At 38.5% G+C, this 23,097-nt stretch overlaps 1 protein-coding gene across 1 annotated transcript in view; it reads left to right on the top strand.

The window, feature by feature from the left end:
* Positions 1 to 1,977: 1,977 nt before the first annotated feature.
* The window catches only part of CDK15 (cyclin dependent kinase 15), a 75,530-nt gene continuing 54,410 nt past the window's right edge, over positions 1,978 to 23,097 (top strand). The window contains exons 1-6 of the mRNA XM_072962117.1: positions 1,978 to 2,164; positions 2,899 to 3,048; positions 3,256 to 3,350; positions 9,465 to 9,544; positions 14,954 to 15,048; positions 15,811 to 15,873. Coding sequence (XP_072818218.1) covers positions 2,042 to 2,164; positions 2,899 to 3,048; positions 3,256 to 3,350; positions 9,465 to 9,544; positions 14,954 to 15,048; positions 15,811 to 15,873 — 606 coding nt within the window. The 5' untranslated portion in view covers positions 1,978 to 2,041. The remainder of the gene's footprint in view (positions 2,165 to 2,898; positions 3,049 to 3,255; positions 3,351 to 9,464; positions 9,545 to 14,953; positions 15,049 to 15,810; positions 15,874 to 23,097) is intronic.

Raw genomic sequence — 23,097 nt, 5'->3', positions numbered from 1 at the left:
ATAAGTGGCACGTGTTTCTGAGCTGGCTTTAGTTCCGCAACAAACATTGCTAGTTTCATGGTGGAAGTGCATGCCATGGGACTCCCTGCTTTCCTCGCTTGTGTCCCTTGGTCCTTGCAGGTAGTTGCTGGAGAAGCCAGAGCCTCTGTTGGTCCATTCAGGCTGGTGGCCAGACACAGGGGTCTCTCCTTGTCAGCTTCTTGTGTGGGGGCTCTTTGGTCTATGAGAGCAGGAGGTGGCAGTAACAGTGGCTGTGCTTCAAGACAGCATAGTGGGTTTCTCCCACCAAGAAGCCAGCCAGGCCCTGTGGTAGGTCTGGCCAACCTGGAGTGGCACATAAACTGGTTCTGATTCACAATTCAAAATGAAATCATCGGCGTTGGTGGAATAGTGGTGAGCATAGCTACCTTCCAAAATGAAATCATCTAAGTCTTCTGTCCTTATTCAAAAATATTTGATAACAAAAATAATTTTGGACAGAGTTTTCTAGCTCCTAAGTCATCTAATATTTTTCCTTGACTTTAAACAAGACCATAAATTATTTTATTTTTGAAAATTCTGAGGAGTATTTCACAGTTTCCCCCAGTAGCCCATTCTAGGATCTAAACATACCATTTTAAACCTTAAAGAAATCAGGCTATTCTATTTTAGCAACTCGAGACTTAAATGAATTACCCCCAAGGCTAATGAAAATGCTAACCATTTAAAAACTCTAAAATTATGATAATTAGAGGATGATGAAGAAAAACCGTCTCAAACCTGGTCTGGGATATAACTTTTGTATAATGAAATTCACAATCTTTTAGAAAGAAATCAACATTTCTGATAAAATGTATTATAATCAAATTATGATAAATTCTAATGGGATTAAACATTTTGAGAAACTAGCTTATCTTACTCTCTGCTGATTATTAGTCAAAAGCTTAATACTTTAACCAAATATTCTTTGAATTGCTAGTCTTTTTTTTTTTTAACTAAATGTCTCTAATTTGGGTGAATCTCTGAATTGAGCTGTTTTAGGTCTCTTACGGCAATTTTGAAATGAAACTTCATACATGCTCATAATTAAATTATCTGAAAGGTTTTTCTTAAAACAGTGTAAGATTCAGATATCACATATTAATACTGTGATAATAGACACCACTCATTTTTCCCCTTAATGATTGTGTGTGTGTCTGGAATATATTCCGTCTCACTCTAATTAGCACATTATCGTGGCAGTAACCTTAGGATTCTATGAGAGAAAGAAGTTCTGTTCAAAGACTGCAAATTAGCTTGAAGTAATTCCTTAACATGTCACGCTATTAATGTAGTAAACATTAATTACATTTATTTGGAAGAAAGGAGGCAAGGAGAAGGAAGGCGAGAGGGAGAGAAGATATTTCATGCAAACTCCCCTCTCTCCACCACAGGGTCACATTGTTACCTGTTTAGTAGTAAGAACAACACAGGTGCTCACTAGATAGTTTTTCAATCAGTGAATGAATGAGCTCCAAGGCAAAGAGATGGAATAGAAATCTTCAGCATTCTTCCTGTTCTATGGTTCTGTGGTTTCTCTGACTACTAAAAGTTGGCTAGGTTGCAAATTTATTTTGAAGTCTGAAAAACAAAATACTTTCAGGTGAAAGGCGAGGAGAAAATACTCCTCAATATGTCCACTTTAGCACCAGGAAAGCCTAGTAAATATCGTCAGTAATTTGGATAAGCAATGTAAATTCATAAAACTATGTATACCAGTAGCCCTAACACATGGCTGGAATAAGAACTGTAATTGTATCAAATTTTATTCTATCCAATATTAGGTGTCCTGGTTTCCATTGTTGCATACATGAATGCAGGCAGCCGCCTTTCTGATGTATAGTTTCTTGCACTGAAAAAGAAAAACTGCTGAAGTCATGAGGCTGCTCCAGGCAGAGCCCTCATGTGAGTCATATGAAAGCTCCGGCATTGCTGACCTCTGGCAAAAAGAGAGTGAACAAGGACAGGAGAGGCAGAGGGAGAGAGGTTCAAGTGCCGGTTTTCTCCTTGAACCTAGAAGATTATGGGTCAGGAGCTGTGTGCAAAGACTCTCCAGCCTGGATGCAGCTGCCATCGCTGTTGGGAGGGAGGCGATGCACACAGCTGTCAGAGGAGTGCGCCTGTGACGATGGAGGCTGCGATCGAGGTATTTGTATCCCAGGAGCAGCATCTTCCTCTGTTGATAAACCGAGGAGTTCAGAGGCTCCTCTTTTGTAGCAGGGTCTGATTTTTCTGCCACAGGTCTAAACCAATAAAAAGAAAATTACTATTAAAGTCACAGAGAATTGGTGGCTCTTGCCATCAAATTTGGGGATTTTCTTTTAAGCCAAAAGGGAAAATAATCCTATGGTTTGGGCTGCACAAAACTCACTTGCTTGAAGTCGAGGAAGTTATTCTCTTGAAATCTCTGAAGTACTAAAGAGCTGAACCTTGAAAAGCAAACTGCAGTATTGGTATCCTATGGATTAAAAAATTTCAGTGATTAACTCATGGTTATTAGCATTGCTGTACTGGAAATTTTTTCCCCTGAAGAGGTAAATCAATGGGACACACACAGAAAAGTCTAGGTTTAACAGAGAAAAATTAGAAACCACCCATCAGAGAAATTTAGGCTAACCTGAGTGTTTAAAGACATATTTTTAGGTGAATGAAGAATGTAGTATTTCAGCAGTTGATATCATTATGGTGTGTTTTTGCTTTTTTATTTTATTTTACTTTTTTAAGGATCTAATGTTCAGGAAAGGTGTCTTTTGCAGGTGTAGGAAGCTTAGAAGACATTTGAAGAGTTAACATCAGGCAGATAAAGAAAAAATGGTTTATGCTAGCCATTGAGTCTTGACTTTGCATAAATTTTATTACTGCACTTTCCTTTTTCTCTAGCTAACAGACCTAAAAGAAGCATCATGTTCCATGACTTCATTTCACCCCAGGGGACTTCAGGCTGTCCGTGCCCGGAAGTTCAAGAGTAAAAGGCCACGGAGTAATAGCGATTCTTTTCAGGAAGAGGATCTGGGGCAGGGTTTTCAGTGGGTGAGTGAGCAGCTGATGTTGATCAGGGAGATTTAACGTGTGCTTGTCTAGGGAGGCTGGCCTTATTTCTAGGACAATTATTGAGCAGACCTTCCCAAGTACACTCTGCAATGCTGTCTAATTTCTCTGTGAAAAAGAAAATCAACACTAAAAAAAAAATGCTGTTTTCTTTCCCACCTCTCATTCTTCCTCATTCCCCTTATGCAGAGGAAAAGCCTTCCCTTTGGGGCAGCCTCGTCTTACTTGAACTTGGAGAAGCTGGGTGAAGGCTCTTATGCTACAGTTTACAAGGGGATTAGCAGGTGAGTGACTCATTAGCGGGGAGAGACTTTAGAAAAGAAGATCCCACCCCCCAATTTGACATTACAAAGCCAGGTGACATATGGCGGAAGCTCAGGACCTGTGCAAGACCCCACAGTCAATAGGGAAAGACATGATGACTCAACTAGCCTTGAAAGAAAACAAATTTCCCCTGCCCCAGTCAAAATCAGCCCACTAAGATGTTTATCAGCTTTTCCTCTTTCTGATTCAATTCGAAGTAGACTTCTTCAACTTCTCCCGCAAAGAGCAATTACAGCTCTTCACCCGCTGGGAAGTGCAGTTGGTAAGGCATCATATTCCCCCTCAAATGCAAAGACAGAGGTTTGCAAAGGCAGCCTTGAGTTTGCTCCTTCCTTCTTCCACCTTGCCTTTGTAGAAGAAACTGAAGTTGGTTTCTACGAAGTATGACATGGTATGAAAAAATGATTAATCCTGGCTTTTCTACACTTGCAAATTAGACAAAATGGCTAGAGAATAGAAATCCAGAAAGCAAGTGCCCATTTTGGCTAATAAAAACTTTGTTTAACATATTTGAAAGATTCATGAACTCCACTGCATTTAGTCAAGTCAGAAGATTTGATTTCTTTAATTTATGTTACTCTTTATTTTACTCAGAAAAATAAAGGCTCAAAAGTGGTTAAATGTTAATTTCAAAATTTCAATATAAATACTGTAAGACTAAATATTATTTATCTTAGTACTTGTGTTATTATTTTTACTTGTTAAACAGGATTTTAGGGGAAATATCATTTTAAATATATTATGTAGAAACAAGATTTAATTAGCTTCCATAAACTATCTTAGGAACTGGAAGTAAAAGAGATTTCCTTCAAGCGATTCAGCCTAGTAATAGAACAAAAAATACATTAGAAATAAACACTCTGTCCAAATGCACAGAAATACATGTAAAAGTATACTAATTGCAGCAAGTTTGTAATAGAAAAAGTAAAAACCTTGTCACAAATATCCATTAATGGAGGAGAGGCTAAATAATCACCATATAATCAGCCATCTAGAGTATGAGACAGATGTAGGAAAAGGTGCCCAATATTTTAAGAGACACAAGCAAGTTACAGAATAATCCTTACCCTATGATCTATTTAGAAATAAAATGCTATATACATATAAATTTGTATGTGTTTAGAGGAATCTAGAAAAATACACAAGGGATTGTTAAAAGTAGCTACTTCTAGTGATTGAAACTGGAGTGGGGAAAGATCACTCAAACATTTCACTATATTCCTTAACACAAAGGCATGACATTTATAATTTAAAGACAAGTTAAAACATATCATAGAGATACATGCCAAAAAGGCATTTGGTAAATTCAGCATCAATTACTAATTTTTAAAACTCTAAGCAAAATAGGAATCGATGATAATTTCTCATTATGATGCAGAAAAAGTTCAAATAAACAGCCTACATATTTTTTCTTTGTTAAACACTGGAGACATCACCATTAAGCTAGAGACAGGGTGAGACTGCCCATTATTCTCTGTTGTTAAAGATTATCATAAGCATTCTAGCCAATGCAATGAGGAAAAAGAAGACAGAATACTGTTTTTGTGGATTATAGAATTGTCTACCTAAAAAGCCCAAGAGAATCTAACCTAAGAAACTAGTAGAAGTAGTAAGAACAATAAGGAGATCAGTTACAAAATCAAAATATACCTATCTAAAGTTGTCTTATGTATGAGCAATAACCACTTAATAGGAAATGCAGTAGGGGACTTATTCTCAAAATAGCAACAACAAAAATCATTAGCATCAAAAAATGAGCAGGATTTATATAAAGATTTACCAAGGGGCATAACAGACTTTAAAAAAAGCCAGGTAGTCATTCATTCATTCTACTCATATTAATTAAGCACCTGCTATATGCCAGGCACTATTTTAGCCTCTAAGGATTCATCGGAGAACAAAAGAGACGGAAGTCCCTGCTCTGGTGGAGTGTATCTTCTAGTGGGGATGAGACAGGCAATAAACAAATAAATTCTTTGATCAAGTTTGTCAGAAAGTGAAAATGCTTTATTTGGAAAAGGATAAAACAAGGCAGAGGCATAGTGAGTGCCAGAGTAGGGTAGGGAATTGCTATTTAAATAGAATGATGAGAGGAGGCCTCACTGAGTAGGGAACACCTGAACAGAGACTCTGACTAAGGTGGGGTGTGAACTGCATGCATGTATAGTGGAAGAGAGCTTCAGGCAGAGGGAACAGCAAGTAAGAAATCCCTGAGGCAGGAGCAGGGCTGGCATTGGACGGGGAGAGTGGAAGGACGTGAGGACAGGCAGGAGTTGCAGCTGCAGCAGGGCCATTGTATAGGGTCTTGTAGATCATTCCAGGCACTGCTGGAAGGATATTTGGATTAGAAAATCTAACAAGCAAAGATGTCAATGATTTTGTAATTTAGATTTTTAATGTATTCTAAATATGTTCATAAACTGTAATAATTAAAATGGTGTAGCACAAGTATAAGAAAAGATAGGTCAAAGAAATATGATTTGTAAATGTCCAGAACAGTCACAAATCCAAGTATTAGTATGATCTAATGTATAGTCATGGTGGCATATCTAATCAGCAGGGAAAAGAAGATAGTCCAATAAATGGAACTGGGATGATTGTTAGCAATTTGGAAAAGGCAAATATCACTATGAATTACCAGTGGATTGAAGAATTAAATGAAATACAAGACCTAGAAGAATAGATAAGGGAAATCTGTGCAATCTTTGGGCTGGGAAGCTCTGTTTATACCTAACACTTAAATCAGAACCCATAAGGGAAGAGTGGAAGTGTCCATGGTGTCCCATCTATCCAAGTATGTTCTAAGGACCCCTGATTCTGAGACACCTATTTTAATAGAGGTTTAGTGAAACAATTACCATTGTCAAGTTGACACGGGGAACCCTAGAACAAAATAAAATGTGATCCTTTATTGTAAGTGCTCTTGGTATCTTTATAATGTTGACATGTACCATGACTGTCTAAAAATGATTAAGGAAAGTTTTAAAGTATAAAGTATTTTCTAAACATATTTGACCCAAAACTTTTGGGATCGAGGGTATGGAGAATTTCACAGAGCTATCCTCTGAGTAAAACATTTTGAAAAATACTGAGCATCATAAAAAATTTTAAGTTCAAAATTTCAAAGACACAATAAGGCAAACGAAAGAAATTGGTGAAAAGTAAATGTAAAATATTTCAATAAAAAATGGGCAAATAGGTAAACCACAAAAGAACAGAAAAGACCAATAGAACAAAAAAGAGCCAACTGAAAAAGCTCCTAAAAAACAAAACTGGAAAAAATTTGAGCAACAAAATAAATAAAATAGTACTGTATTATAACCCAAACTATAAAATGAGTATCTATGAGTCCATAGTGCTATAAGTGGTTCAGTTAATTAATAAACAGGAGAAAAGAGACAAATTTCCCATGCATAAGAATTCCAAATAATTTATGTAGGTAACCCACCCTCAAGGTGATGGAGCACTCCCCGCTCCTGAAGTGTGGGCTACTCATAGTGACATCCTTCCAAAAGTACTGAATGGAAAGGAGTGGTGGAGGGAGGATAACTTTATAGTGAAGAGACCCAACAAACACTACCTCAGCCAGGAGATTAAGGCTGCATCAAAAGTCATAAATTGTGATGGCCATATATACCTTTAATATGATGTGATGAAAATGACTTACCTCCCCCCAAACCCGTATCTGCAGTCTAATCATAAGAAAAACACCAGAAAAATTCCGATAGAGATCAATCCTGCAAAATACTTGACAAGTACTCCTCGAAACTGTCAGTGTCATCAAAAACAAGGAAAGCCTGGGAAACTGTCACAGCCAAGAGAAGTCTTAAGAGATATGACAAATACATGCAGTGTGGTGTCCTGGATGGAATCCTGGAATAGAAAAAGGACATTGGGTGAAAATTAAAGCAATTCTGATAATCATATTGCAATATATAAATGTGTCACATCAACATGTTGTACACCTGAAATTTAGAGTGTTTTTTATATATACTATACAAATATACAATGTTATATATTTCAATTTTTTAAAAGACTAAGATAAGTTGATTCTCATGAATTTATATATGTCTGGAAAAAATAGTTACTGTAAGAAAGCATTTTGAAATAAGATCGGAAAGCCATAATAAACTTATAAATACTGTAAAAACAAAAAAGGCAATACAGAATAGCAAATGAATTTTTTAAACTTTAAAATCATCTACTGTATAATCAGACCATCACCTTAGCATAGCAACTTGCATCCGCATATTTTGTCTTCCATATGCACACAGATTGTTTAGTTACAAACATGATATGCTTACTATTTTGTGTTCTATTTTTCATATTTTCATAAATCTTTCCATGTTTCTTTCTGCATGTCTCTGGACTTTAGTTATGAATGTATGTATATATGTATTGATGTACCACAAATTTTCAAAGTGTTCCTCTAATGCTGAGCACTTCAGTTATTTTTATGTTTTTCTGTTATAACTGACATAGTAGACAATACCTTTCATGCATTTGGAATTATTAAAATCTTTGTTAAGTAACTTCATTGGGAAAATTCCTGAGTATGGTACTTTTATAGCTCTTCCTATGTATGATCATGTACTCCCCCAAATTTTACCAGCTTACAATGCAACTGACAACAAATAGTAGAATTCTACGGAAAAAAAAAAGAAAAGAAAACTAACTAAAGAATTCCTAATAAACTACGGGCTTTAGTTAATGTATCAAAAGTGATTCATTAATTCTAGCAAATGTGATACTAATATAAGATGTTAACAATAGAAGAAACTATATAAGAGGTATATGGGAACTTTCTATACTGCCTTCTCAACTTTTCTGTAAAACTAAAACTGTTCTGAAAAATGAAATCTTAAAACAACAACAGAAAACACGCAACGCTGGTTGGTGTTAGTCAGGGAGTGCTAGAATGGCCACTCTCACAACCAGTTAGTGGTATGATCACTGTGGCACAACTTGGGAACATGCATTCAAGACAATAAAAAACATGTGCACTGCATACTCTTTGATTTAGCAATTCCAGCTCAAGCCTAAGAATATAATAGGGGCTTTGTGTAGAGATTTATCTACAAATATGATCATCAGGGTATTTTTATAATAGCCAAAAGTTAGAAACAATGTTAAAATATTTGGAATTGGCAAAACCCACTGTAGCATACTTTTAAAATGTTATTATTAAATATCACATAATATCAGAATGAATAAGAGAATAAGTTAAATGGAGGAAAAATAGGTTACTAATAATGTGATATGAATCCCACTGTATAAAAAACTGTATCTATACTTGCATTAAAATCTCTGTTCTCTGGCACTTAGTTGTATCAGCAAACGGAACAATGAATAAGGGGAGAGTAGGAGAAGATGAAGAGAGAGGGAGAATGCTGAACTGGGCAGATCAGGTAGCACCTAGGAGGTGATTATAAGAATTTGGCATTTATTTCGAATGAAATATGGAGATAATGGTGGGTTTTGAGCACAGAAGTGACTTGTTTTGATTTTCACTTTAAAAAGATGCCCTGGGCTACACTGTTGTGAGTAGACAGTAGGGGTACAAATGTACAAGGAGAGAGACTATTAGGAGGTTACTACAATAATTCAGGTGAAAAATAAGGATGACTGGGAGTGGGGATGGTATAGCTCAGTGGTAGAGTGCATGCACAAGGTCCTGGGTTCAATCCTCAGTACCTCTACCTTAAAAACAAACACACAAACAAACTACCTCCTCCCCCAGATAAGGATGAGTAAAATAAGTGTACAAAGGGAAATAAAAGGAACAATATATATCAAAATATTGTGAGGATGGATTTGTTGGGGTCTTTTTTTCTTTATTTTCCTACATTCTCCATATTTTTCACAATGAATATATGTCATTTTGGTAAAGAGAAAGAAATGGTTTGATACATACACATGACTTTTGAAACTTTTTATTTTGAGAAAATTGTAGATTCATATACTGGAATATACTTTGAAGGAAAGCTCTCTTTGTTAAACTATCCTTAGCATGAATTGTTTAGTATAAATCAATGATTTCAACAAATGTGTGCCCTTTCCTTCGACTCTTCTAGGATAAACGGACAACTAGTGGCTTTAAAAGTCATCAGCATGAATGCAGAGGAGGGAGTCCCATTTACAGCCATCCGGGAAGGTAAGAACACTAAAATGGACCCAAGAGATGCATCAAGCCTATCCACTCAGCATCTTGCTTTTGGTATTTATAGAAGTAAAATTATAATTGTAATTTTATTCTTCATATCAATTTCCTAAATCATTTTGCTATTTATTCTTGAGGGAATTAGGATTAAAATCTGCTATATTAGTTGACCAAAACTATGAACTCCGTGCATATTTACTAAACACCTTCTGTGTGTTGGGTCCCACACCAAGGCTGTATCTATATTAGCCTAGAAAAATCCATATAAAAGAGAAAATAAATAATACAATCACACAAATTATCAGTAAGCAGTTTGCCTGAAGCTAACAAGTTGTGTAGATAGCGTTTGAAAAACTCCTTGGGAAAGCATGCATTTTTAGTGTTGTGCCTATTTTTTCTCTGAATCCTGGGCAGTAGAGCAAGTGGGTGAGGAGTCTGGTGTCAGATGGGCTTGGGTTTGAGTCTTAGATCTACTAGTTACTACTGGTGTACCGTGGGTAGATTATTTTTCCTATTTAAGGCTCAGTTTACTACAGAGAGAGGATAATAGTACTTACTTTGTTGAGTAGTTTTTAAGATTAAATGAGACTGTCCATATAAACACTAATTGCAGAGTTCAAAGTTCAACAAATGTTGGCTATTATTATTGTTACTCCATTTTTGTCCCTTTCCCTTAGTGCTGTCTTATTCACCATCAAGATAACTAATAATTTATAATTTAAAAATCAATAATTTATAATTTAAAAATCAAGAAGCCATTATAGTGAAAATAAATCATTACAATGCAATTTATTAGCATTTTCACATGAGCCATTTGAAATAAAATGATGATAGGATTGCTCTCCATTTCATCAAAAATGCAGAAAAATGGCTCTTCCCTGGTCTTTCTTTCTCCCCTTTTAGCTACTTCATCTTCCCTTCTTTATGGCACATACCCTGTACACCAGACATATTGCTGAGTGTTGTGAAGGATGAGAAGAAAAAGCCTGACCTTTGTTCTATATCTTTTCAGTCGTAACAGAGCAGATGATTCACGTTACAACCAGCATTATGATGGAAGTAAAAGAGACCTTGTGAACTAAGATGAGAACCAGTTAGTCTCAGTGTGGCTAATAGAATCAGTAGATTTTGAACTGAGCTTGTAAAGATAGGTTATGCAAACAGGCATAGAAAAAGCAATTCAGAAAATGAATTTATAACTGAATTTGATGCCATTTTCAAAAGTCTTCCAGGGCCCCTGGGAAATATGGCATTTTGAATTTCAGTAGCAGAGCCAAATGGCTATCAGGTTAGCAGGGATTCCGCCTTATGGATCAGGTGCATTCTGGAGGAAAGCATGGCTTTAAGTGTTTACCATAATGGAAGTTGCATTTACTAATATACTTATTAGTGGTCCCTATGAAAGGATGATCAGATTTAGAAAGAAATGTGTGGACAGGCTAAGGCATATTTCTGAGCATAATAGACATCCCCAGGTCACTAGCATAAGGGGAGGGTCTTTAGGCCCGGGTTCACCCCATTCTCATGGTGTTTCCTTTGTGAGCTGAGCTCGCCCATTGCTTCAGGCCTTCCTTGCTCAGATTTTGCCCATATCCAACTTTTTCAGATCAACATTTGACTAACAGTGAAACCTTTTGCCTGTTTTGCTAACAGATGGTTCTCAGCATGGTTCAGAAAAGCTGGATCTGTATTGTTCTGTAGGCTAAATGTTTTTTTATTGCATATTTACCGAGGAATTGCCTCTCCCTCACAGGTGTTTGCAATTACACTTAGTATTCAACTGTGGACTTTCTTGGTTTGTTTTATGGACTTACCTTACTGAATGCTTTGCTTGTATAATATGAAAAACCACAAAAGGATTTTTTTTGACACATTGGAGGTTGTTAGGCATCCAGTTTCCAACAATGGATGTTTCCTTTTCCACCAGTGTAAAAGCCAGGAGCCCTTGATAGAGGAGCCCTCTCCCCTCAAGAAGACATGAGGCCTCATTTGAAAACTTTGGCACTGTCCCATTTTTCCCGTAAGAACTTAAAGGATGTGAGACCAGGGAGACAGGAGGTTAAATGAGAAGGGCTGGAAGGCAAAATAAGAACAGCTGGAGTTCATTAGTTACAATCCAGGGTCACTAGCTAAAAAGGCAACCAAAACGCCACGTGCAGAAAAACTAAATGAGCAATGCAGACTTCTCTAAAAAGCCTTGAAGTAGAAATGACTTTTCCTGAACAGTTTGGCTGCTCTAATGGTATAGCAGCCAAAGATTTATTGAGTAGGATTTTACATGTATGTTTCTCTGTGTAGAGGTAGAAAACACGTGGCAGTTTATTAATCTGATCATTTGGAGTACCATTTGATTGTAACATGTAATATGAAATTAGCAAAAGTATGGACAACACTAAGGGAAACATATCTTAATGTGTGTGCCAGATACTTTTCATGTGTTACCTCTTTCAATCCTCTTAGCAACCTTTGGAGATAGATACTATTATGATTCTAGTACAGAGCTATGATTCAAACCAAATCTCTCTGATTCAAAAATCCACACATTCTCTGTGTGTTCATTCCACGGGAGTTTATGGAGCACCTGCTATGTCCAGGTACTCTTCTGGCTGCTAGAGACACAGCAGTGGTATAGTATAGTAGGCATGTTCCTTACCCTCGTTCCTCTGCTAATTAGCCACCTTCACAGCAACTTAGAAATATTTTCATAACTGGCTCTGTAATTATATTTAAAATGTTTATTTTTACAATTAGGAGAGAAAGCTTTCATTTGAATATGCTAATATTATAAGTTTTTATATAAGAACACGTTCCCTAGTTTTATTAAACTAGGTATCAATGTCTTAATAATGTGCATTGTTTTAAATATCTTTCTATAAAAATAGAAACTAGTTTTAAAAGAACTTCCAGGACTTTCAGCCTGTTAGCAGCATTTGTTAGGGAGCAGTCAGAGAACTAATCTTTTCTGAGGACTAGGCATATGCCATAATCTTCCCAACTCCTCAATCATTTTTTTTTTTTGAACCCTCACATCAATTCTAGTTGGTAAAGTGTTATTTTTGTTGTAGTGATGAAGGAATCTGAACCTCAGAGAAGTTAGGCAACTTGTCTGAAGTCACAGAGCTAGTAAACATAGCCATTAGGTATTAAAATCCATTCTATTCTATTCAAAATCCTTTCTACTTTATTATGATAAATTTAGAAATCCTTAATTCAAGCATATTTCCTTTAGCAACAGAAAAAATAAAATTAGAACTCTATTTTCATGATAGATTTTGTGTAAATGTTAAGCAAAATTCAAGAGAAACATTTTAAAGAAAATAATATATAATATTATATATTTGTCAATTCTGAGTCTTTCATCTCTTTCAGTCTTTCAGTCATTCACTCTACAGCTCTGTAATTGCAAGTCTTCAGAAACAGTTTCAGCTGAGAATATTCTAAGATCATTCTCTAGTAGAAAACATTACAAAGTAATTATTCCCAGTCCACATATGAGAAAACTGAGCCAAAAAAAGAGGAGGGTACAATGAGGTGGAGGATACAATCATCCTCAACTGATGGTCCGAAGTCAACGTTGGAAATATGGAAAGTGTGGAAAACTCTAGCAGAAACATGACATAAACAAAATTTAAAATGTTAATCTGGGAGTGGGTTTTAGTGAGGTTCAAAGTGAAAACGAGGTGAAGAAGCTGATGGCTCGGATATTAATTCTAATTTGCCTTACATTTACGAAGGATTCTACGTCCTCATGTCAACCCTGTGAAGTCAGGTCAGGAAAGGGCTTATCTCCTTTTCACAACGGGTGAGTGGAGACTTGGGATGAGTTTCTCTCCTGAGCTCGCTTGGATAGAAAGCTGCAGGGCCAGGATTCACATTAGAGCTTTTGGCTCCACAGTCCGTCCTCCGTTAAGACACTCAATAAATGTATATGAAAAATTAAGTGCTTCCTCTTGGCTGAGTATTGTACTAGGCAGTGTGGCAGCATCCGAAAGAGGGGGAGAGTCGCTCCCTCTGTGTCAGGTAGTCTTTGGTCTGGGACTAGGGACAGTAAACAGATGCCTGTGACACTGTTTACTAGATTTACAAAGCAATGTACTTATAAAAGTGAACTAATGAATTTAGCTCGTAAGGATTCAGGAGAAAAAAGTAGAATTAGAGCATTCATCATCCAAGCAGAGTAGGTCTAGCAGGGGTCGTAGGGCTCCTTTGGTGATAAGGGGCTCCCAGCTCATACCGACATAACTAAAGAAGGAAGTTCACTGGCTCACAGGTCTGATTACGGGCTTGCACGATGCAGAGGACATCACCAGGAATCCGGGTCTGTCCATCACCCAACACTGTTTTTCTCTGCGTTAGGTTTAGTCCCAGGCATCTCTCACCAGGCATTGGTAATCTGGCCACAGCAGCTCCTGGCTAAACTCTGCCAACTCAGTCCTCACAGCGGAAACAAGCATGTCTTTCCTCGTGGCACCAGCAAAGTTAGAGCTCTCTCAGGCTTGGATTTTGGAGGGTGCTGTGCTCTAATTGGCTAGACCTGGGTCACATGCCCACTCTTGGGCAGGGGTGGGGTCAGCCCCATCAGAATAGTATGGGGGGAGAAGGGAGATGGATGGTTCCCCAGAGGAAATGGCGGTGTCCCCACTAGAAGGGAGAATGGCCTCCAGGAGGACAAAACCACAAAAGATCATTACAACAGGATAAGCTTCCTGAAGGAAGTAACTGTGTTCCAAAATTTGAGTATTTGAGTTAGTTCATTTATAATTATATGGAATTCTGGGAGAGAGTTTGTGGTAGAGATTCATGATATGCAGGCTCACCCTGCAGAATTCTCCTCTCCATAGGTTTGCGGTTCTCCCCTCCACTCTCTATATGACGCTTCAACAATCTTTCATCCCATGCTCTCATCCCTGCCTTCTACCAATCATGTCCACAGGCCCTGCTGACCCCCTGTGGGACTTGGAATTTTAGAGAATAGTCATATGTGGCAAAGGCAGACTGCTCCTCTTCCTGCTCCTTCCACTCCTTTGTCTCTCCAGGCCTCCTCTCCTGTAGCTCTGAAGGAGAGATGATAAGCTTCCCAAAGGAAGGCATTTGCAAAGTGCTCTGAGTGCTTTGATGAAATTGATTGGGTAAATGGAAACATAGTTTTTGCAACTGTTCTAGCCTGTCAGAAAAATAAGTTATATAAACAGAGTGATTCACCATTTAACAAATAATGAAGTTTTTATAGTTTTGAATATTATTTCACAACAAGAGATTCTTCTCCAGCATTAAAAAAAAAAAAACCAGAATGCTCGATTTGAACTGTTAAAAAAATAAATACTGCTTGATATACTGCTTGATATCTTAAAGCAGTACTTTCATGATTAATGATTGAATTAACATTTTGTTTAATTTTTCTAGCTTCTCTCCTGAAGGGTTTGAAACATGCTAATATTGTGCTCCTGCATGACATAATCCACACCAGAGAGACACTGACATTCGTTTTTGAATACATGGTGAGTTTCTGCAGCATTTCACAAAGCATAAGGGAAAAGCCTGGTGCTTGTATAATGAATCTGTTAATATTTTATGGGATGATAAAACTTTCATTACAATGTGGAAAGTGTCGTGCAAATTTTCGTTATTGTGATTGGTGGAGCCTAATGTTCTTATGGTCATTCTTTAGTCCTGCTCCTTTACCTACTATATTTGCTGCCTTTTCCCCCCTCATCAGCAATAATAAATTAACGCTTCAAGTTTCCCTCCTAAATAAAACTTTTGCACTTGTTTTTTAATCTATTTTTAATCACCATCTAAGCAGAACCCAACATTTTTTTCCATTGACAATAAAGACATCAACTACAAGGTTTCAAAAAATTGTGTACAAGTTTATTAAAGAAATCATTTTGCATTTAAGAATAAAGAAAAAAACTGACACTTCAGGTATTAGCAGAAAGAAGTCATAAGGTGTGTGTACTTTACTTGCCTCCAAGGACACTTGGAGAGGAAAAAATCACCATGTCATTGTGTTCAGTGGCAGTCATTTAAAATGAGCCTCTCTTGTGCTGAGAAATAGGCTTTTTTCTAAGAGCAGCCAGTTAGGAAGACACACCGTGTATGACTTTAACAGTGGTGTCTCAGGAAACCTGGTTATGCACCTTTTGCTCCTTATTCTCAAAAATTCTGAACTTTGTAATACTTTGAGAGTCAAGTCTATGGTCTGCTCTGCAACGTTGGCCAAGCCCCACTAACGTCACTCTCTCCACCGCTTTGTGTAGCACACAGACCTGGCCCAGTATATGTCTCAGCACCCAGGAGGGCTTCATCCTTACAACGTCAGGGTGAGTACTTTGAGGGTCAGGACTCTCCTCTGGCTTGCCCACAGCAGAAGAATTTTGAAACAGACTGCCATTGCAAACCAAAGTCCCATGGTCCCATGATACTAAATAAAAAGATGGACATCACTGATATTCTAGAGAGAGGTTTAAAAAAAAAATAATTGCCCTTCAAGATAATGGAGCAATGGCAAGCTGTTTTCTGTGCAGCCTAGCCCTGTCAGTCATTGCCATCATGCAAATGTATCTTTAGAAGTATAAACTAATTAAAGAGAATTGCATTGAAAGGGAAGAAGTGATGTTAGGCCAGCATAAGATAAATCTTTATAGCAGACTACTGTGGTCTTTGATAAAGTCTGTGCTGTACTTACAGTTCCCACTAGACCTAGCAAACAGACTATCTTTGTTGGCTCTTCATCAGTTATCTTTTAGCCTGTTCTGTCAGATTCTATCATATATGGGACCGACTTCCATTTTTCCAGTCATTGGAATAGACATAACAAAATCTTAACTAGCTATATAATTCTATGTCTGTTAAAAATTTTAGAAACCATTTGTATCTCATACTTTGCATTCCCTAAGGTTTTACTGGCATTAATTAATTGATTGGACCTCAATATAACCATATGAGATTTGTATCTGATATACTCATTCATTTAACTAACACTTATGTATTGGTTTATTCATTTATTTAAGAAATATTTATTGAGTACTTAGTACCATATTAAATCCTAAGGTTTCAATAATGAATAACTTGTGTTTCTTATTTTCAATGAGCTAAAGCTCAGTAGAATGTATGGACTTAAATAGATAGTGAGAAGCAAAGTGATGAGGGCTATGGCCATGTTAACCAGGAACACTATGAGAACTCAAAGGGGACCAAATCCAGTCTTGGAGGCAAGGGGGAGAGGAAGGTTTTGAGGACAGGGCTTTGAAGAGAGTGAAAATACTAAAAAAAAAAAAGGGGGGGGGCGGGGGTAGGAAAATGAGAAGGAATGTCTAGCAATGTGTTAGGGCTCTGGTGAGGACGAAAAGCATCAAATTATCTGCATGATGATGGGATTTCCTTTTTCTTTTTTAATGGAAGTGCTTAGCAATTCAAATAGAGGAGCAGAGAAAGTAGACAGTGGGATTGATTCAGAGCTGGGGTTTTTTTTTTTTTTTTTTGCCAGACTATGACAGGAAAAGACTGAGCAAGAGATTTGGAGATTGTCAAGAGAGGTGAAAGTGATGGTCAGGCACTTCTAAACTGAGTCCGGTGTGAGGGAAGGAAGTAAAGATAGGCAGATTGCTGATAGCGAGGAGAGGGCAGAAGGGTCAGGGAGCTAGAGGTGCTGATTGCATAGAAGAGCAGTTGGAAAAAGAGTAACCGTGAGAAAGAGGGAACATTTTCCGGCTTGAGTGATTCTCATACCAAGCATTGTGCTAAGTGCTTAGCAGGATAGAAAGATGTAGAAGATATAATTCCTGCCCTCAAGGGACTTAGAGCCAAAACCAGGAGATAAGACATACACACCAGTACTATTACAGGACATCTGTGAATAATATCAGGTAAGAAATAAGGCCTAATGTTGCAGACATGCAAAGAAGTAAAAGTTATCTCCTCATTTTATGAGGTTTAACAAGCCAGACCTTAAAAGATTGCAAGAGGCTGGATAGAGGAAGATGTTTTTGGCAAAGGTACAGAGCAGGGAAGTAGATGATGTATTCAAGGAAGGGGATCCCAGGGTCATGGACTGTTAGGGTTGAAGGGACCACAGTATTTTTCACTCTTCCAGTTCTGACCCATTAGGGCTATTGAATCAATTGGTGACTAGCAATTAGCATTTTAAAAAATGAAATGGAATGGATGAGAAGAGAATAGAAAATATTATAGTATATTATACTTAATAAGAATGAGTATTATTTTGTGCAGCTGTTTTTCCAGTTGAAACTATACTTTTATCTACGTATAAATGTGAAAACTGGAAACATGTATATTTCCTACTGTGGGTTGCAGAAAAAAAAAAGCCTTAAAAATATTAGGTTGGTCTAACTTCCTTATTTTACAGAATCAGAATCCAAAGTTTGAAAGGACAAATAATATTTTTCCTGAAGTTTTAGAACCAACTGTTGCTATTGATGAAAGAGATTCTTGGTTAAGATTCTTTTCCATGAGTGCCTTACTGCATCTCTGGTCCCGTTGGCCTGAAATATAGACTATATTAGTGAAATGGGGTACATTAATCTAGGGAAACAGATTGGTTAGGTGGCTGAGAGCCTTACTTTCTAAGATGTGGACTTTATTCCACATCTTTATTGAGTCTTTAAAGAGGTTTGATTGAAAAAGAATGACATGATCAGAAGAAAGTTTATGTAATTGTGGTCTGTGGGATGGATGAAAGAGAGGAGACTGGAGTCAGGGATTCCAGTTAGGAGTTTATTGATGTGGGCTAGCCCAGTGGTTCTCAAGCTTTGACCAGCAGTCAAATGACCTGGGAATCTGATTCAGTAAGTCTAGGGGGAGGCCTGAGCTCCGCATTTCTAACATGTGCCAAGGTGATACAGACACTGCTTGGTCAAGGACCAAACTTTGAGTAGCGAGATTTCTAGATTAGAAGTGATAAAAGCCTAAATTATTATTTTTTATTAATAGACTTTATTTTTTTTTAGAGCAGTTTCAGGTTCACAGCAGAACTGAGCAGAAACTACAGAGAGTTCACACATATCCCTCCCCACCCACACATAAATACTCCCCTACCCTCAACATCCCTCATCAGCATGGCATGTTTGGTACAATTGATGAACCAACATGGACACATTATTATCAACCAAAGTCCATAGTTTACATTAGGGTTTACTCTTGATGTTGTACATTCTATGGGTTTTGACAAATGCATAATGACATGTAACCACTACTGTATTATCATACAGAATAATTTCATTGCCCTGAAAATCCCTTGTACTCTATCTGTTCATTCCTCCCTCCCTCCCTTTCCCCAAACCCTTGAAAACTGGAATCTTTTTATTATTTCTGTAGCTGTGCCTTTTCCAGAATTTCATTCGGTTGGAATCATACAGTTTGTAAAGGCCTAAATTATGATAGCAAAGGTACGAATGGAAAGGAATGTGAAAAACAGAAACAAAGAAGAGTCCAGCCAGGACATGGTGACTAAGTGGGCATGAGGAGGGAAAGGAGGAGGCCAAACATGACTGATTTTGAGTGTGACTGAGCAGGAGAATTCTAGCTCTATGAACTGAAATAAAAAAAGCTGACTTAGAGAGGAGGGATCAGAGTCCTGTTTTAGAACATGATGAGCTCCTCACTGAGATGGGGTGACCAAAGGAGATGAGCAGCAGGCAACTGAAGACGAGACTGGTTCTCAGGAGAATGATACAAACTGGAGATGTAGACCTGAGGGTAATTGGTACATGGAGTTTGTAGTTAAATACAAGTGAATGGATAATCGAAAGAGCAAATACACAAAAAGAAAAGGACTGATGATAGAACTTTTGCCTCTAGGGGACAGGCAATAGGATAAGAGTAATGAAACAGCAAGGGACAAAGGGAAGCAGCTTTTAGGAATGTAGAAAAATGCATTTTTCTGGAAGTCAAGGAAAGAGACTTTTTCAAGGAGGGCATGATCGAGAGTGCCACGAGGACCAGGAATACAGTTAAAAATCATACTTGACTGCAAGGACGTTGTGGATTTGTAGGGGATGCACTAATAAATAGAGGAATTTATTGGGAGTATTTATTTGGAAGCACAAAGGAAGATATTATGCAATCAAAGCAGGTAGGAGTAGGGATGAGATCCCCATGGTAGAGGCCGCAGTGAAAATGCTGGGATGCCAGGGAGGGTATAGTATATTCCAAAAACTGAAGATAATTCAATAAAGCTGGAGTTTAGAATTAACAGAGTTGGGGGTGGTTAGAAATGAGACTTGAGAGGTGAGTAGGAGCCAGAGCGTGAAGGGCCCAGCTGTGTCATGCTGTGCCACATGAGGAGCTGTTTAATGGTTTTGCTGAGTTTGAGGTGATTATGGGATGTCCAGGTAAACTTCAGGCTACATGGGTCTAAAAGTTCAGGAAAGAGGTCTGAGGTAGAGCTAACTATTTTGAAATAATCAGAATACAGTTGTTTATCAAAGCGATGTCAATGGATAAGATGGCTAAGGGAGAGGGTAAGGTGATGAAAGAAGAAGGTCAGGGATGGAGTCCTAAGGAATATCAACATATTAAATGTCAGTAGAGAAAATGGGACCTAGAAAAAGAAAAGGAGAAAAATTAAGAGATTGAGGCACCAAGGGGGTGGGAGCTTTCAGGAAGGAAGACAGGATCAGTAATGCCAGATGCTGCAAAGAGGAGTGAAAGTTTTCATTGGGTTTTTGTCACCAAAGGCATTGGTGACCACGGTAAAAACATTATGGATAAAGTGATCACAGCAGAAGCCATTTTTTGTAGGGGGATGAATTTCACATTTCAGAGGACAGACAGTTCCATATGATGGCAAGACCCAGTGTGTGACTGTGGGAGTGAGGGGCTAAAGTGGATTGGAGAAGCACATCAGTGGAGGCAGAGGTTGGCTGGAGATGTCCACACAGGTGCTGATGTCAAGGAAGCAACAGCTGTGATCCAGGTGCCCAAGTCTTGTGTGGATGATGGAGAGTGGTGGGGAGTTGAGTAGAAGACAGTGAAAAGACGGGGAGAGGAAGATGTAGCTGGAGGGCATTAAAGTCCAAAGGACAAGGGTTTTTACTTTAGGGTGGAGAAGCAGTGATTTTGAAGTGGTAGTGGGGAGTCAGGAGGTAGCTGGCCCCACCTCTCAGTGATCAAAGGTATGAGTGAGTTGCAGAAAAGCTAACGTCCAGTTGAGAATGCCGTAGGGAAGAGGTGAACTCAAAGTCTCATTTATGGAAAAGGAGACAGAAGGAAATTCATCAGAAGCTGGGTTTTAGGAAGTCTTTAAACCAGGACTGAAGAGTGAAAAGTGAAAAGGTTTGAGAGAGAGAGGAACAATGGATACTGGGTTACATGAGAGCAGTATGGAGATGAGCTTTAGGGAGGAAAGAGGAATAGTCCCAGAGGCTCTGTTTTTTGTGACTGCAGAAGATAGAGTGGGAATCATAGTGAGATCAGCCTGTGTCAGATTTCTAATAGAGCAAGTCCCAGAGATCCCTGGTAAGTGGAAGGACTGGGGCTTCCCTGGAAGAGTTGGCTGACTGATGTGATTGTGTTTTTGAGGGACTCCTAGCCCAGATGGCACTAGCCCAGTGGAATTATTTTGTTCCCAAGAGCCTCATTGCGTTGGAAACAGGACTAAACCCTGGGGAATGGGGAATCTCAGGAGTTACCCACAACCTGGCTTGACAGTGACTGAGAAAATATCACCAGAGTGGGTCGTATTACTGCTGACGTTTTGGCAGTGTGGAAGCAGGAATCCACGTTGTAAGGGGTAAAGAGCAAGTGGGTGGTGTGGCTACTCCGCACACATCGCAGCTTTGACAGGGGTGGCTGTGGAATACCACACCTTAAGGCCACAGTGTTTCACCGTTTACAAACGCGTGTAGACATATGCGGAGCCAGGGAGGGAAGGGGCTGAAGAACAAGAAGGTGGGTGGTGGGTGTGACTAATTATCGAGGACAGTCTATACCTGGGACATGAAAGGGACTTCAGGCTGGCCCACCAAGACGCTCTGCCTCTGACTCAGCCGGCCTTCCCTGTCTGGCTTTAATCTTCTGTCTTTTCTCTGGTTTCTCAGGATGGTGTAGTGGTGTCAGGCAGGTCTGGATTTGAGACCTGGACTTGACTCATTCTATACATGTTTTTAACGTTTCCCTGAGCCCTGTTTTTCTCATCTGTGAACCAAAGACAAGCATATCTTCCTCACAGGGTTGTTTTGAGAATAAAAAAGGTGCTGTGTATTCAACAAGTGTTATCTTCCCTCCCTTCCTCTGTCTCTGCCCCTTGCTGGTCACCATCTCTCTGTCTTCTGTCTGTCACCTGTCTCCATCTCCCTGTTTCCTTAGTACTATCACATTGGAAAACACATTCTTAAGCACCTACTATGGCATCTTATCTTTTACCTGGAATTTAAGTTGGTCCTTTATACTGTCTTTTCTATGAACACTTATGTTTATAACCGATTGAGGGGTTTAAATGTTGCTATAGGACTTTTGTGCTTTGGCCGCTGAGTGATGTGATGAACGGTAGAATGAACAGAGTGTGTTTGAAGCACCAGGAAGAGAAAGCACCGGGAAGATGCATAGAACCAGCAAGCATTTGAAGTAGGAGTCTCAAGAAAATGTTGGCATTCTTAAATGGCTTGGGCCCCTGGTGTGCTGTGGGAGGTATACTCCCCAGGCTCCTGCTTCTGTCAGTCCGCAGCACTCATCAGCTTGACTCCAGAATCGCCAGGTCATTGTTAGGTCATTAAAGAGTCTAACATCTCTGAAGTTCTTAGTTTGCAAGATGTGTTGGGAAAAGCGGCTTTATCCACACAGCTCTGCATCTGCTCTTTTGCCCATGTCCCCAAGAATGCTAGGGGCTGATCCTTTCTTTTCAAAACTGCCAGAACATGTTCTCAGTTGGCATAGGACTTTGTAAATACTACTGTTGGTGTTTGCATTCTCGCTTGCCAGTGGCACTGGAAAACAGGAAAAGACACTAGGAATACTAAGCATTCTCCCCCGCCCATCCTAAGGTGCTATATTGATGGGAACTGAAGATGCCTTTGGTTTCTGGGCCTTGTAACCACGTGCAACATTTTAAAATTTGGGCCTAGAATATATTTTTCATATTGTTTTTCTCCCCCCTTTTTTCTTCTCTTTACTGTTTTTTTTTCTTCAAATCAAACAAGTGTCTTTCTTCATGTTTTGTACAAAAAGAGAGTAGGGGATTCTCTTTACTATGTGTTCCTTATTCTCTTTTGAATTTTTTTGGTTTAATTTATTTTGGTATCTTTTCCCTTTTAATCTGTACTATATATTTCCCTTGCTTTCACTTTGAACTTAAGACTTTAAAAATAGGTTTAAAAAGATAATGCTTCCTTTATTTCCCAATACCATCTAAGGATATATTTCCCAGTCTGGTCTCCCTGTGTTCTGTTTTTAAAAGGGTTTTATATCAGAGAGCCTGGAAAACTTAAGCAGTTGTAAACCTTAGAATATCATTTCCAGGTCAACTTTGATCTTGTATGCCAAGTTCATCGGTGGGGGAAAAAATTAAATCTTTCACATCTTAATCAATA

The sequence above is a fragment of the Vicugna pacos genome, chromosome 5 (assembly GCF_048564905.1).
Source record: "Vicugna pacos chromosome 5, VicPac4, whole genome shotgun sequence".
Taxonomy (NCBI): Eukaryota; Metazoa; Chordata; class Mammalia; order Artiodactyla; family Camelidae; genus Vicugna; species Vicugna pacos.
Note: the sequence above shows the minus strand (reverse complement) of the source record. Positions and strands in the feature narration are given on the sequence as shown.